The 16,820-nt window shown below is 49.3% G+C and overlaps 1 protein-coding gene across 3 annotated transcripts in view; it reads right to left on the bottom strand.

Moving 5' to 3' along the window:
* The window catches only part of PCGF3 (polycomb group ring finger 3), a 42,098-nt gene that overhangs the window by 1,679 nt on the left and 23,599 nt on the right, over window positions 1-16,820 (bottom strand). For 2 of the 3 annotated variants that reach the window (XM_047797931.1, XM_047797930.1), the window contains exons 7-9: window positions 13,042-13,152; window positions 12,155-12,243; window positions 8,888-9,025 (exon numbers count right to left, since the gene is read on the bottom strand). In XM_047797931.1, coding sequence (XP_047653887.1) covers window positions 8,888-9,025; window positions 12,155-12,243; window positions 13,042-13,152 — 338 coding nt within the window. Of the gene's footprint in view, window positions 1-175; window positions 1,012-8,887; window positions 9,026-12,154; window positions 12,244-13,041; window positions 13,153-16,820 lie in introns of all 3 variants that reach the window. The other variant, XR_007137402.1, reaches the window with a different exon arrangement.

Genomic DNA, 16,820 nt, shown 5'->3' with positions numbered 1-16,820 from the left:
ACATGAGGGTCCATCCTTGCTACTGTACCCTTTGTGGGTTTGGAGGAGGGCATGACGCCGTGTCTTCACCCTGTGGGATCAGCGCAGACTGGTTCCGCTGCCCTGACCCCTGCCCTGCCCGTTCCCTCCTGACCCCCGGCCACCACAGATACTCTCACTGTCTCTGTAGTTTTACCTTTTCCAGAACGTCACAGAACTGGATCCACACAGTATGACGCCTTCTCAGGTTGGCCCCTTTCACTTAGTAACATGCACTTAAGGTTGCTGTGTCTTTTCATGGTACGGAAGCTCATTTCTTTTCAGTGCTGAGTAATACGCCACTGTCTGGACAGACCACCGTTTATGTACCTGTCGTCTTCCGAAGGATATCTTGGCTGCTTCCAAGTTTTGGCCAACTATAAACGAAGCTGCTATAAACACTTGTGTGCAGGATTTTGTGTGGACAGAGGCTTTCCGCTCCTTTGGGGAAGTACCATGGGGTGTGACTGCTGAGTCGTACGTACAGTAAGAGTACGCTGAGTTCTGTAAAACCCCCTTCTACCATCTGTCTTTATGACTCTGATGACTCTAGGAACCTCTAATGAGTCAAATCACACAGTATCTGTCCTTTTGTGACTGGCTGATGTCACCGGGCACGATGTCTTTATGGCTGTGCCACTTGGTATCAGGTCAGAACCTCCTTTCTGTTAAGGGCTGACAGGCCACTCTACGGATGGACCATATTTGGCTTGTCCGTCACCCGCTGACAGACACCCGGGTTGCTTCTACCTTCTGCCTACTGTCTGTCGTGCTGCCACGCACATCGGGGTTCAGACGTTTCTTCACAACCCTGCTTACAGTCCCCCCCCAGAAGTGGAACTGCTGGGTCTCGCGGCAGTTCTGCTTAGTTCTGTGAGGAACCTCCAGACTCCTCCACGGCGGCGGCACCATCTCACACCCCAGCAGCAGAGCACAAGGCTCCAGTTGCTCCGCATCCACGCCAGCACGCATTTGCCTTCCTCAGCAGCTGTCCTGTTGGGGATCAGGGGGGCTTCTTCACTGCTCTGATTTGCACCCCATGATTAATGATGGTGAGTATATTTTAATGTGCTTACTGGCCATCTGGAAGTCTTATAAAAGAAACATCTAGTTAAGTCCTTTGCCAACTTTTGAATTGCACTGTTTAGGTTTGGTGTGTGTGTGTGTTAAAACTGTATACATATTTCGGATAATAATTCCTCACCACATATATGACGTGCAAATACGTTCTCCCAGTCTGCACAATTTTTTAAAAATTTTTATTTTTTTGTCTTTTTGCCATTTCTTGGGCCGCTCCCACAGCATATGGAGGTTCCCAGGCTAGGGGTCGAATCGGAGCTGTAGCCACAGGCCTACGCCAGAGCCACAGCAACGCAGGATCCGAGCTGCGTCTGCGACCCACACCACAGCTCACAGCAACGCCGGATCGTTAACCCACTGAGCAAGGCCAGGGATCGAACCCGCAACCTCATGGTTCCTAGTCGGATTCGTTAACCACTGAGCCACGACGGGAACTCCCCATTCTGTACAATTTAAAAAAAAAATTTCAGGTAGTCCAAATTATTGATGTTTTCTTTTGTTAGCTGTGCCTTGGGTGTTCTTTCCAAGCAATCATTGCCAAGTCCAACACTATTTAGTTTTTATCCTGTGTTTTTTTTTTTTCAGACTTTTATTGTTTTAGGTTTTATTTATGCCCTGATACACTGAGTTAATTTTTGTATATTGTGTTAGGTAAGGGTCAAACCTCATTCTTTTGCATGTATATATCCAGTTTTTTCAGCACATTTTGCTCTTTTTAAATTAAAAAAAAAATTTTTTTTTTGCCTTTTTTAGGGCCGCATCCACAGCATATGGAGGTTCCCAGGCTAGGAGTCAAAGTGGAGCTACAGCTGCCAGCCTGCACCATAGCCACAGCAACACCAGATCTGAGCCATGTCTGCGACCTATACCACAGCTCACGGCAACGCTGGATCCTTAACCCAGCGAGGCCAGGCATGGAACCTGCGTCCTTGTGGATACTAGTCGGGTTCATTACCACTCAGCCATGACAGGAACGCCACTTTCACCAATTTTTGTAGTTTTCATTGTAAAAGTCTTCTACCTCCTTGGTTAAGTTAATTACTAAACATTTTATTCTTTTTCATGCTATTACAAATGAAATTATTTTTGTAATTTCCTTTTCAGATTGTTCATTGCTTGTACAAAAATGCATCTGATTTTTCTGTAGACTTTGTATTCTGCTACCTTGCTGAATTAATTTATTACTTCTGATGGGGTTTTTTTGGTGGAATTTTTAGGGTTTTCTACATATAAAATCATTCGTCTGTAAACCGAGATAATGTTTTAAATTCTTTTTTCCAATTTGGATGTGTTTTCTTTTTCTTTTTTTTTTGTCTTTTTGCCTTTTCTAGAGCTGCTTCCCGAGGCATATGGAGGTTCCCAGGCTAGGGGTCGAACCGGAGCTGTAGCTGCTGGCCTACACCACAGCCACAGCAATGCAGGATCCGAGCCGTGTCTGCAACCTACACCACAGCTCACGGCAACGCCGGATCCTCAACTCCGGGCCAGGATTGAACCCGCAACCTCATGGTTCCTCGTCGGATTCATTAACCACTGCACCACGACGGGAACTCCATTTCTTTTTCTTGTCTAATTTTTCTGGCTAACACTCCCAGTATTATGTTGAATAGAAAGCTTAAAAGTGGGCAATCTTGCCTTGTTCCTCGTCTTAGAGAAAAAGCTCTCACTTCTTCACGACCATGATGTTCATAATGAGTTTTCATATATGGATTTTAATTTATTTTACTTTCATATATGGCTAGTGTTCCTAGGTTGTTGAGTGTGTGTATTATGAAAGGATATTGGATTTTGTCAAATGCCTTTTCTGCATCAATTGAGATGACTGTGTGGTTTTTCCTTCATTCAACTGATGTGGCATATTACAGTGATCAGTCTTCATATGCTGAACCATCTTCACATTCCAGAAATAAATCCCACTCGGTCACAGAGTGTCAATCGTTTTAATATGCTGAATTTGGGAGCTCCCGTCGTGGCGCATCAGAAATGAATCCGACTAGGAACCATGAGGTCGTAGGTTCGATCCCTGGCCTCGCTCACTGGGTTAAGGATCCAGCGTTGCCGTGAGCTGTGGTGTAGGTTGCAGACATGGCTCGGATCCCGAGTTGCCGCGGCTCTGGTGTAGGCTGGCAGCTAGAGCTCAGATTCGACCCCTAGCCTGGGAATCTCCATATGCCTCCATGCGGCCCTAAAAAGACAAAAGACAAAAGACAAAAAAAAAAAAAAGAAAAAAGGCTGATTTCTGCTTCCTAGTATTTTGTTGAGGGTTTTTGTGTCACTGGTCGTGAAGGACACTGGTGTGTAGTTTTCTTTTCTTCGCAGCGTCTGTTTAACTTTGGTATCAGTTACGCTGGCCTCACAGAATGAACTGGGAAGTAAGTGTTCCCTTCTCTTCAAAAAAGTTTGGAGATGGGTGCTGACTCTTCTTTCAACGTCTGCTAAAGTTCCCCTATGAAGCTATCAGGTCCAGGGCTACTTTTTTATTGGGAGATTTTTTTTTTCTTTTTTTGGCTGCACTTGAAGCATATGGAAGTTCCTGGGCCCTGGATTGAAGCTGAGCCATTGCTGCAGCAATGCCATCTCCTTAAACCATTGTGCAGAGCCGGGGATCAAACCTCAGCTGCTGCAGAGACAATACCGGATCCTTAATCCACTGTGGAAACTCTGAGATCTTCCCTATTTATTTATTTACTTAACAGCTGCACTTGCGGCACATGGAAGTTCCCAGGCTAGGGGTCGAATTGGAGCTGCAGCTGCCGGCCCACGCCACAGCCACAGCCGCAGCCATGCTGGATCCAAGCTTTATCTGCTACTTACACTGTGGCTTGGGGCAACACTGGATTCTTATCCCAGTGCACAAGGTCAGGGATCAAAGCTGTGTCCTCATGGATACTAGTTTTTAACCTGCTGAGTCACAGTGGGAACCCCTCCTTGTTTCTAGCCTGCTCACGGCTGTGGACCACCCTTCAGCACCACTTTCATTGCATCACACTAGCTCGGTATGTTGTGTTTTCATTTTCCTTTGTCTCTACGTATTTTCTTGTCTATCCTTGTTTTCTTCTTTGATCCCACTGGTTGTTTGAGATTCTTTACATGTCTGAAAAGACTTTCTTGTCAAACAGAGTCATTTTCACATGTTCTGGGGCTTGGGAAATGGAAATACCTTTTGGCAGGGTCAACTCAACCTGCTCGTCTGCCCTCTGATTCCACAAAATCCACATCCATCCCACATGCAAAATACATCCTCCCATCCTGACATCTGCAAGAGACTTGATCCATTCAAGCATCAACTCCAAATCCCCAAATTGCATCAGCACGTGGCATGTGGAAGTCCCCGGGCCAGGGGACGAAGCTACACCAGAGCAGTGACCCGATGGACACTTAAGCTGCTGAGCCATGTGGGAGTGACCCCACATCTTATCTTCTAAAATCATGAATCAGGCACGAGTGAGACTCGGTAAGATTCATCCTGGGGCAGAATTCCTTTCTAGGCCCAGGTCTGTGGAACTAGAAAACATGCTGTTTGTTTCCAAAATACGCGGCGGGACCGAACAGATATTCCTGGTCCAAAGGGGAGATACAGTAAAAGGCAGAAAGGGGTCACTGGTCTCAACAAAGTCTGAAATCCAGCAGACAAATTCCAGGAGGGTCGAGACTGAGAAGTATCACTGTGGGTGGAGAGTCTGCCTTCTGGGCCCAGGGCTTGGCCTTAGAGTCATTCTTCCTCTTTCTTTAGGGGTAGCTCACATGGGCAGTTGAGCAGCTACATCAGCCTATTTTTTTTTTTTTTTTCCCTCTCATTTTTGGCTGCCCCACAGCACATGGAGTTCCCAGGCCAGGGATGGGATTCGAGCTGCGGCTGCAACCTAAGCTACAGCTGCGGCAATGCCGGATCCTTAACCCACCGTGCCGGGCCGGGGATCCAGCCCGAGTGCCAGCCCTCCCAAGACGCCACCGATCCCACTGCACCATAGTGGGAGTTCCAGCCTATTTCCTGCACACTGAATTTTGGAAGCCCGACAGCCTTCTCTCATTCCTTCCTATCTCTGTCCCTTTCAGTCCAAGTTGGTGGTGCTTCTGACGATACAACATTTTTCAAAACATTGTGGGTCTCCTGTGTATGTCACAGATCAAGGCCATTGGCCCGAAGCTGCTCCACAAACCTCTCCTGGATGACTCCGCTCTGTTCCTCCCACGAAACAGCTGAGCCGCCATGAGTCAAACAACGAATCTCTTTAGCGAAAGAGTGTCCTGGCACACCCTTGGTCTCCTCAAACGCCTAATATACCATCCTCTTGCAATCTGAATAGATTGTGAATTTTCCAAACCATCAAGTACTAGCCCCTTTTTGTTTAGCAGTTCCTGCCGGAATTCCTCTCTCGCCTCTAATGTTTTATTACCAGCAGCAAGGAGAAACTAGATCCCACCCTCTACCCGGCTTGGAAATGTCCTCGGCTAAACATCCACGTTCTGCTTCCCACACACGGCAGGACACCACTCGGCCACGTTTGCTGCCCTGTGTAACGAGGTCACTTCTCTCCCTGCTGCGCTCCCTGCCTTCTGAGCTTGGTCAGCGTCGACTTCAGGGCTCTTCCTTCCAGCGACGCTGTCTGTGTGACGTGTTACCTTAAAGGGTGACGGGTGCTTCCTCAACCATGCTGCTTGCTTCCTTCTGGGCTATCACCAGAATCATCCTTTACGATCACATTCCTGGTAACAGTCTCTTCAAGGCAATTAAGGTTTTAAAAAATTGGGTTTCTCAAAATTCTTCCAGCCTCTACCTCTTATCTAATCCAAAGGTACTTCTACAGTTTCAGGTATTTACTATAGCACTACTCCACCTCCTGCTACCAAGATCTGTTTTGGTTTCCTGTGGCAGGTATGACAAAGAACCACAAACTTGGTGGCTTAAAACAGCAGGTATTTACTTCATCACAGACATGGAGGCTGGAAGTTCAGAATCGAGGTGCTGGCAGGGCTGTGCTCCGTCAGGTTCTCGGGGAGGGTCCTTCCTGCCTCTTCCAGCTCCAGGGGCTTTGGCATCCCTGAGTGTGTGGCTGTATCACCCCAGTGTCATCGCTGCCCTCACACCATCTCTTCCTTGCTTATGTCTCAGATTTCCCGCTGCCTCACTCTCACACAGGCACAGGCCATCAGATTTAGGGTTAGCCCAGATAATCCAGGATTATTTCATCTCAAAGTCCTTAATTATATCTGAAAAATTTTTTTCTTTTTAAACTCAATGAATTGTATTATATTTATAGCTGTACAATGATTATCACAACCCAATTTTATAGCATTTCCATCCCAAACCCCCAGCCCACCCAACCTGTCTCCTTTGGAGACCATGAGTTTTTCCAAGTCTGTGAGTCAGGATCTGTTCTGCAAAGAAGTTCATTGTGTCCTTTTTTCAGATTCCACCTGTCAGTGAGAGCCTTTGACGTTGGTGTCTCACCGCCTGACTTCACTTAGCATGATAATTTCTAGGTCCATCCATGTTGCTGCACATGCCGTTATGTCCTTCCTTTCAATGGCTGAGTCATATTCCATTGTGTGTATGGACCACAGCTTCTTGATCCACGCCTCTGTCGATGGACATTGAGGTTGTTTCCATGTCTTGGCTGTGTAAATAGTGCTGCAGGGAACACTGGAGCACATGTATATTTTTGAGTCATGGTTTTCTCTGGATAGATGCCCAGGAGTGAAACTGCTGGAGCAAATGGTAGTTCTATTTTTAGTTTTCTGAGGAATCTCCATACTGTTTTCCACAGTGGTTGCACCAATGTACAATCCCACCAACAGTGTCAGAGGGTTCCTTTTTCTCCACAGCCTCTCTAGCACTTACTGTTTGCAGACTTTGTGATGATGGCCATTCTGGCTGGTGTAAGGTGGTGCCTCACAGCGGTTTTGATTTGCATTTCTGTAATCATGAGTGATGCTGAACATCTTTTCATGTGTTTCTCGGCCATCTGTATGTCTTCTTTGGAGAACTGTCTGTTTAGATCTTCTGCCCATTTTTTGATGGGGTTGTTTGTTTTTTTTGGTATCGAGCTGCAGGAAGTGTTTATAAATTTTGGAGATGAATCTCCTGTCAGTCGCTTCATTTGCAAATATTTTCTCCCATCTGTTGTCTTTTCATTTTGTTTAGGATTTCCCTTGCTGTGTAGAAACTTTTAAGTTAAATTAGATCCTATATTTTTATTTTTGTTTTTATCGTCATTACTCCAGGAGGTGGATCTGAGAAGATATTGCTGTTGTTTACGTCAGAGAGTGTCTGGCCTATGTTTTCCGCTAACAGTTTTACAGTACTCGGTCTTTTTTTTTTGAGGGCTGCATCGGCAGCATATGGAGGCTCCCAGGCTAGGGGTCTAATCAAAGCTGTAGCCGCCAGCCTGCACCACAGCCACAGCAACACTATTGAGAGAGGCTGGGGCTCAAACCCACAACCTTGTGGTTCCTAGTCGGATTTGTTAACCACTGTGCCACGATGGGAACTCCAGTATCTGGTCTTATGTTTAGGGCTTTAATCCACTGAGTTTATATTTGTGTATGGTGTTAGGAATTGTTCTAATTTCATTCTCTTACATGTAGCTGTCCAGTTTTCCCAGTACCACTTATTGAAAGGACTGGCTTTTCTCCACTGTATATTCTTTTTTTTTTTTTTTTTTGGTCTTTTTTTAGGGCCGCACCAATGGCATATGGAAGTTCCCAGGCTAGGGGTCTAATCAGAGCTACAGCTGTCGGCCTACGCCAGAGCCACAGCAACACCAGATCCAAGCCGTGTCTGTGACCTACACCACAGCTCACTGAAATGCCAGATCCTTTACCCACCGAGCGAGGCCAGGGATTGAACCTGTGTCCTCACAGATACTATCTGGGTTCATTAACCACTGAGCCACGACAGGAACTCCTTCATTGTCTATTCTTGCCTCCTTCGTCATCGACCAGGTGACTGTAGGTGCATGGGTTTAATTATGGGCTCTCTATCCTGTTCCACTGATCTAGATTCGAAAAAAGTTCTTTTTACATTTCCACGAGCCAATCCACTCTCCTTGAGAATACATCTCAGAAGCGCCCCCTCTCCACCTCACCGCACCACCCTGGTCTGTGCCTCCCGGGCCTCTGCACAGACTCCCCCAACCAGCTCGCCTGCTTCCCTCCTGACCCAACAAACCACTTTCCCCACAGCCTGAGGACTGTTTAAATCACAAGGGCCTGCTTCAGGCCCCACAGGGCAGTGGAGGGAGAGAGGCGGGCCCTTCTCTCTCCACCTGCTGGCACAGCCGACTCCTCCTGACACCTGGCGTCTTGCTGCTCGGGGTGAGTGGACACCCTCGGGGGCTTCCCAGGGACCCTCCCTGCACCCCGCTCCACACCCCGGGAGCACGGGTTTTACTCCATCCTCAGCATTCAGCAAGCTTAGGATTAGCTTCTCCACCTACCCGCCCATTCCATTCAGCCCCATCCGCCATCCGTCCGTGTGCGAAATTCCAGAACCAAGCTTCTCTTTGTGGTGAAAATCTTTGGCAGATCTCACCGCCTCCCCTCAGCAGCCCCTCTTCTCTTGGCACTGGCTTTCCGTGCTCAAGGCTCTGGGCCCCACAAGCTCTCGGGTATATGCTCCCACACTCCTCGGGGGGAGGCAAAACAAACTGATTTTTTTATGGATTGAAAATTTCCAAACAAAACTGTGAAAAACAAACAAACCAAAAAACCCAAAGAGCTTTGCCAGTACTGCTTTTACAAATAAGGAATGACTAGCTGCAACCTCTACTTATGGTTCAACTATTACCTCGTTGAAAGACGAAAGGTTAAGTTTTTTGGCGATGAACTTCTTCAGATGCAGGACTGTGGCCTGGGCTGAACAGCGGATCCATTTCCGTTTCAAGCCCCGCAGTTTGCTGCTGTTGCACTCCAGACAGATGCTCACCTGTGAGACAAAGGACACACAGCGGGGCAGACTCACCGAGAGGGGTCCTGCTGCGAGTTCTCCGGTGGTCTAGGCGTTAGGATTAGGCGCCTTCCCTGCCGTGGTGGGGGTCTGATCGTGGGTTTGGGAACTGAGATCCTACATGAAGCTACCGTGGCCAAGAAAAAAAGAGGGATCCTACTGGGCTACTCACTGGGGGCTTTCTAGGTATCCATTGAGTCCATCAAATCTGAGAATGTTGACTTTTTTTTTTGGCCATGCCTGCAGCATGTGGAAATTCTGGGGCCAGGGACTAAACCTGCACCATTGTAGCGATCTGAGCTATAGCACTGACACTAGATCCTCAACCACTTGAGCCACCAGGGAACCCCGAATATTGACTTTTTTGAAATTGTAAATCGATTTTAACCTCAATACTGTAGAAAAAGAATTTTACTTTAATCATTTTTATATATATAATCTTAAATCTGCTTATTGTTTGCATATAATCTAAATTTTTTTTTTTTTGGTCTTTTTAGGGCCGTACCTGCGGCATATGGAGGTTCCCAGGCTAGGGGTTGAAGCAGAACTGTAGCGGCCGGCCTACACCACAGCCACAGCAATGTGGGATATGAGCCGTGTCTGCGACCTACACTACAGCTCACGGCAACGCCGGATCCTTAACCCACTGAGCAAGGCCAGTGATCGAACCCACATCCTCATGGTTCCTACTCGGGTTTGTTAACCACTGAGCCACAAAGGGAACTCTGATTATTATTCTGTCTCTTCGCATAGTACTTTAAAGTGAATCCATGAATTATTTATTGTGGCAGCATGTGCTGGCCTCAAGTTAAACCAACAAAGACCAGAATCCTGTCCTGAAAGCTTCTGCCTGGGGAACACACACACCGCCCTGTGTCGACACACTGAGGAGGCTTCTAGAGGAGGTGGACTGCAAGTTCACAGGGTACTCTGAGCAAAGGTGCAAAGTCTGAGGTGCACAGTTACCTCCTAGAGGATCAAGAGTGCAATGGGTGGAGTTCCCATCGTGGCGCAGTGGTTAACGAATCCGACTAGGAACCATGAGGTTGAGGGTTCGGTCCCTGCCCTTGCTCAGTGGGTTAACGATCTGGCGTTGCCGTGAGCTGGGGTGTAGGTTGCACCCCAACTCGGCTCGGATCCCGCGTTGCTGTGGCTCTGGCGTAGGCCGGTGGCTACAGCTCCGATTCAACCCCTAGCCTGGGAACCTCCATATGCCGTGGGAGTGGCCCAAGAAATAGCAACAACAACAACAACAACAACAACAACAAAAAAAGAGTGCAATGGGATTAGAGGACTCAGCGTGACAAGGAACTTCAAGATAACGAACTCAGGCGAAGTGATTCCAGGGTCACGGGGTACCTGGCAGGTCCTGGGTTGACAGCCCCAGGCTCACTGGACTGCTGAGAATGACCCTGTGGGCAGGCACTGCGCTCACAGGCACCAGCCACAAAAAATGGCGCAAGCAGACCCTCAAAATTCAGACAAAAAAAATTAACAGAGGAATTAACTGAAACCATGCATTTTTAAAGTTATTAGAGGTAAGAAAGAAAGAATTAAAAATATAACACCCTACGAATAAAGAAGAGGCAGGTGTAAGAGATAACCAAATATAACTTTAAAGAAAAAAAATCATATTCACTTAAGTTAATGCTTCAGTGGCTGGCTGAACCACAGACTAATCTCAGCTGAATGCAGATGGATTTTCTGAAGGACCGATTTGAGCAAATTACCCGAAAGAAGTATAGAGACGAAGATATCAATTAAAATAAGACGACAGTCCAAAGAGCATAACAAACACGGACCAGGAGGAAAGAAGAGAAAATAAAGGAAAGGCAAAATTTAAGAAATAATGACTAAGGATCCTCTTCTCCAAATGATCAGAGATAAATGCTCAAATTCAGAAAGCCAAAGACCCCAAACAAAGGAAATGAGAGGAAACCGGCACCCAGACAGACATGTGACCCCTCAGGACGTGGTGGGAGCCCAGAGCAGCCCCAGACGTGGATCTGCACAAAGCCGAGCTCTCAGAAGGAAGCGCTGGTATCACTCGGAGGGGAATGAAGTACAGCCACTTGCCAACGAAACCCGAAGAGAAGCGGAAAGCACTGGCGGCCGGCTGTCAGGCTGACTGCCCAGGCGGGAACTCCACATTTTGCTTTTTCTTTCTTTATTGCTGCTTTTGAGGGCTGTACCGGAGGCACGTGGAGGTTCCCAGGCTAGGGGTCAGGTTGAGCTGCAGCTGCTGGCCTACGCCAGAGCCGCGTCTGCAACCTACACCACAGCTCACGGCAACGCCGGATCCTTAACCCACTGATCGAGGCCAGCGATTGAACCCGCGTCCTCATGGATCCTAGTCAGGTTCGTTAACCACCAAGCCATAACAGGAACTCAGGTTCTGGTGTCTTTATTTCAGCCTCATGCATTTCTTGTTAAGCTGTTTAAAGCTTTTACTAGTTATGTGATGAGGCCCCCACCTCCTGAGAGGCACTGATTCCACCGCCTTAACTGGCATTTCCCAGCGGCTCCTGAAAAGTCCCCTTAGAAGCCGTATAATCTGAGAACCAGGGCGTTCCTGTCTCATCTTCCTGTTTCCTGACTGTACGGGCTGGGGTCCCCAGAGCCTGCTGGGGAGCAGCTGCGAACGCACACGTTCTTGTTTCTGCCACCGAGGCAGCTCCGTGTCATCATGAAGTACGATGAAGGCTGAGCTTTCGACAATCATCTTACTCCAGTAAAAAGTTCTGCACATGTGAATTTAGGATTTTATCAAATTCTCCGACAGCAGCTCTGTGGTTAGCTTTCCTTTTTTAACCTGAAAATGAGCACATGGCGTATGAACAGCTCCCTCAGAATTTCCCTCTATTTTGGTACCTGCGGGATTCCAGCTCCTTTTGTACAGTATTTGCGTGGCCTGGGGAGTGGGCTGGGGACACCCACGGCTGGTGGAGGATGAACTTCAACCTTTTTATACCGAGAGTGGCCTACAGTGAGTTAGGTACATTGGGAATCACACAAAGAAAGAAAACCAGGAAAGCAGAGGAAGGAGCTGGGAGGAAAAGCGAAGAAAGTTGCTGACGTTTCAACAGACAACGCGAGAAAAGCGCCTACCTGCTCGTCGCTGCGGTGATAGTCGCCGTCCTCCTCCTGCTTCTCCTCGGCTGCTTCTTTGTTCGAACTGTCTTCCGCTTTGGTTTCTCCTTTTGGCAAAAGCAGAAAAGACTGTATCATGACATCCAAAGTGTTAAACTACTGTTTTTTTCGACCTGACAGTATCCTGCAAATGCTACGAAAACCCCCTGTGAGGCAAGTCTGCACCTCTGGTCTACAAGGTGCTTTACCGCCGGCGAGGCCAGGCAGGGCCACGGTGGAGCCCCCACCACGCCGGACCCCCCACCGCATCCAGAAGCGAGGGACCCCCAGAGCTCGCACTGTTCCACACCACTTGCAGGATCAAGACCCTGACTCAGGAAAAAGGGCTGGGCCACATCCCAGGACCCCTGCCACCCGGGGGCCCCAAGCTCGCAGAGTCTGTAGCCCCCACTTGCCCAGGCCAATAGCCCAGGCCTCTCTTTCCTTCTCGGATTGTCAGAAACGTACAGGGTAGACGGAAAGTGCCTAGAAATTGTAGGGTCCACTAGAAAATACCAGGGCACCGAAGAGCTGAACACGCTGTCAGGACGTGTACAGATCCTAAAGCACCACTAATTTCACCCCAAGGCCAAAATGGCGTTCTGCCCCCTCTGCAGGACAACAGACAAGAGATGCGTCCTGGGGGGCCCACGTCCCTCTGCACCCCACCCGCAGGCCCCTTCAGGGAAGCCCTTAGGCTTCCTCACTCGACCGCCACGTAAGCCCCAAGTCCGCAGCCCCACGTCTCAGCTCCCCCTGCCTGGTTGGCACTGGAAGGGACGCTGACACCTGCCCACACGGCGCCAGACGAGGGCACGGGGCTGGGCGCCTTGGTGGAGACTGATGGACAGAACCCGCCCGCTCACCGTTCCGATGGGAATCCAAGTGCTGTTTTGCAGAACAGGTCTCTCCCTTGACGTCTCCAGGCACTTCCAGGCCCAACTTGTGGTAGAATTCCCTCTGTTTTCTCATCTCCGCTATGAAAAATTAATGTATAAATATAATCCTTAATCTGAAGTAGGCAACATCTTAGGTTAAAATTCCTTTAACAAAAACTGTGTGAAGAAAAGCGCAGTTTGGATTTCAACGCCTTGAAGGCTGCTCCTAACGAGCAGACAGCACATCTGGGCCGTGCGCCCTGCAGTGTCCGAGCCGCAGCCAGCTGTGCGCGGCAGACGCCCCGGCCAAGGGCCTGGAGCTGAGCCGTCACCAGGGGCTCGGCGAACAGTCAGGTGCTCACCCGCAGCACCTCAACCTCCGTCTGCTGACCGCTGGGACAGCGAGTGCGACAGCGAGCGTGACGGACACAGGCCTTCTGGCACCTCCCACCACGCGGCAGGAGCTTAGTGACCTCACGTTCTCCCAACATTCACGCACAGCCACACTGGACCCTCCCAGGACAGAGCTGTCCTGGGGAAGGGCTCTCACTTGACCACAAGTTCACCTCATCCCACACCTGCTGCCGAGGCTGCCCAGGTGTGCCCGGCGGCGGGGAGGGTGCCCTCTGGCTCTGTGGCTGGCCGTCGCAGCTTACCCCAATCTCGGGGGTCGGAGCCACCCAGCCAACCATCGCAGGGGAAGGGTCCCTGCTGAATAGGGTCACTGGCCACCACGCAGTCCCCCGCCCAGCAGGATCCCTGCCCCAGAGGTGAGGCCCGTGGGGCCAGGCCAGACCCTCCCATGTCCCCAGGACAGCAGGCAGCCAGGTGAGGAAGCACAGTCACTGCTCAGGGTCACATGGCAGCAAAGGGAGTTTAACCCCACCTAATGCTTGGAAAACATTCCTGTGCGGTTGACTCGGCAGAGTCGGGTTGTGCTTTTTACCTGTTTGTCTCCCTCCAGCCCCATGAGGACCGCCACATGCTGTGGCCACATCCTGGACCTACACAGACACGCCAAAGCATGCGATTGTACAGGAAACATGAACGTGCGAGGCAGCGGGCTCGGATGCCAAGAGGGAGCCTCCCAGAAGGGAGGTGATGAGCACAGGCCAGGCCCGAGCAAGGGACACTGGAAGCAGATGTGGCGAAACAATGAGTCTAGAAAGTTCAGGATTAGCTTGAAAAGAAACAAACAACCACATCAATGTTGGCACAGGAATGAGGGCCTGAAAGGCCCTGAAAGTGAGCTGTTCCCATCTGTCCTCAGAGAAGTAGGGACCTTCAGGGTAAAGGGTGCGGCTGTGCCCTCAGGCCGCCTCGCCATCCAGGGCTTCCTGAGGCCTCGCTTCCCACACACTGATGGTCTGGGGCTGCCCCACATCGGGTGAGCCTGTGGGCACCTTTTTCTCCAATAGCATCTGCTCACTTTGCACCTCTGTGTCAAGTTTTGGTAATTCTCACACTATTTCAAACTTTTTTATTTTATTTGTTACAGTACCTGTGACTAGTGCTCTTTGATGTAACCATTCCAATTGTTTTTTAGTTTTATATTTTTAACTAAAGGATGTACACTGTTTTTTTTATTCTCTTCCCGTTTGTGTATAGACTTGCAGCACGTGGAAGTTCCTAGGCCAGGGACTGAACCCACGCCACAGCAGCAACCCGAGCCACTATGTGACAATGCCAGCTCCTTAACCTACTGCACCACAAAGGAACTCCTACACTTCTTCTGGGCATAATGCTACTGCACGCCTGACAGACCACGGCAGAGTGTAAACAGAACCTTCCCCGCGCAAGGAAATCCGGCATTTCTGTGACTCCCTTACTGCCACACGCCCTTTACTGTGACAGTGGAGAACCAAACCGCAGTATCTCCAAGGTCCAACCGTATCAAGTTTTAATTCCCGCTTCTTCCATTTTCACCTACCAGAATGAAAAAGGACTGAAAATATAACACTCAGTGTCAGGCATATACATGTACAGAAATGTCACCTGGGGTAACTTTTCAAGAAGGTACCTGGGCAATATTCATACATAATATTTAAAAATTTAACTGCTCGGAGTTCCTGTCATGGCGCAGTGGTTAACGAATCGACTAGGAACCATAAGGTTGCGGGTTCGATCCCTGGCCTTGCTCAGTGGGTTAAGGATCCAGTGTTGCCATGAGCTGGGGTGTAGGTCGCAGACGTGGCTCGGATCCTGCATTGCTGTGGCTCTGACATGGGCTGGTGGCTACAGCTCCGATGAGACCCTTAGCCTGGGAACCTCCATATGCCGTGGGAGCGGCTCAAGAAAAGGCAAAAAGACAAAAACAACAACAACAACAACAACAACAAAACAAAACCAAAACCAAAAACTGCTGGCCAAAAATTTCTACTGCTAATAATCTATCCTAAGGAAATAACCAGGCAGGTGCATCAGGAGGTAAAGTCTTCTCTGCAGCACTGAAGTATCAGAAACAACCTAAGTGCCAAGCATTTGACAGCCTGGGCCAGGCCAACCAGAGCCGACTCCCCACCAGCCACTCTGTCCTAGCAGACGCCTCCAGATGAGGCCACAGAGCCTCAGAACCCTTCTCAAAACCACACTGGAGACACCACTGACGGCTGACATGCAAGATATGTCTAACGTACCTGCTGTGCTGGGATGTGAGTGGGCCATTTATTCAGTGGAATACCTTGCATTCAAGATACTGACCATATTCGTGGACAAATGATAAAGACAGGCTCTGTGACATGGACGGACTATGATCTCACTTTTTATAAAAACTAAAGTTACGATACTAGTATGACTAGGATGCTAAGAGTTCAGGGGAGGGAGGAAAGGCTTATAAAAAATAATGCTGCCCTGGGCACCAGGTCCACCCTCGCAGCTCACTGCACCCCAAATCACGTGATCATCACCACAGCTGCGGAAGCAGGGAATCCAGCATCTGCCCCGAGACGCAGCACCCGTGCCTGACCAAGGGCAACGCAGGGGCTGCGGGGACCTCCAGCTTGGGGTTGGCGGCAACTGCCTCCGGGAGAGAAACAGGGAGGGCTCCCCACCCAGAGTTCTGGTCAGGGGCTGACAGCCATTTCCAACAAGGAAAAAGTGAGTAAATATTTGGGGCTCTGTGAGCTAAATGCCAAAGCCGAGAGGGTCTATGGATACATAAGAGCAAAGAGAAAATATTTTCTGAGGAAACTGGAACAGATACACACAAGAGATGTACAATGGACATACTGTTGCTATCACTGCTTGGAACAAACTGCTACCTGCAAGATCAGCTGAGAATAGGAAAAATTACCCTCTTGTTTTCCCTTTATTTATGCCTCTCTGAGGCTCTTCCTTCTTCACGTAGATCTGAGTTGCTGACCTGAACCCCTTTCCTTCTTTGTAAAGCATTTCCTTGAACAACAGTGCGAGAAGGCGGATCTACTGGCAACAAGTTCCCTCAATTCCTGTTTCTCCTTCACTCTTGGAGGAGAACCTCCTGGGGTGCAGAACCCTGAGCAGCTGGCTTTTTGTCTCCACACCGTGAGCGTCGCACTTTGCGCCCGGCTGGCACGGGTTCTGCGGAGAGGTCGGGGGCAGGGCTGTCTCCGATGCTCTGCAGGTAAAGTGCCCCCACCTCCCACCCCACCGGCTTCTTTCAGGCTTTTTTCTTGATCTTTGACTGTGAGTTGAAGCTGATACACCCGGGCATAGCTTTTCTGGCATTTGTCCCCCGGTTGATGGTCTCTGGGCTTCTGGATCTGCGGTTTGGTGTCGGACCTTAACTT

Source organism: Phacochoerus africanus, chromosome 10 (genome assembly GCF_016906955.1).
Source record: "Phacochoerus africanus isolate WHEZ1 chromosome 10, ROS_Pafr_v1, whole genome shotgun sequence".
NCBI classification, from domain to species: Eukaryota; Metazoa; Chordata; class Mammalia; order Artiodactyla; family Suidae; genus Phacochoerus; species Phacochoerus africanus.
The sequence above is the reverse complement of the archived record's forward strand: the minus strand, read 5'-3'. Positions and strand labels throughout refer to the sequence as shown.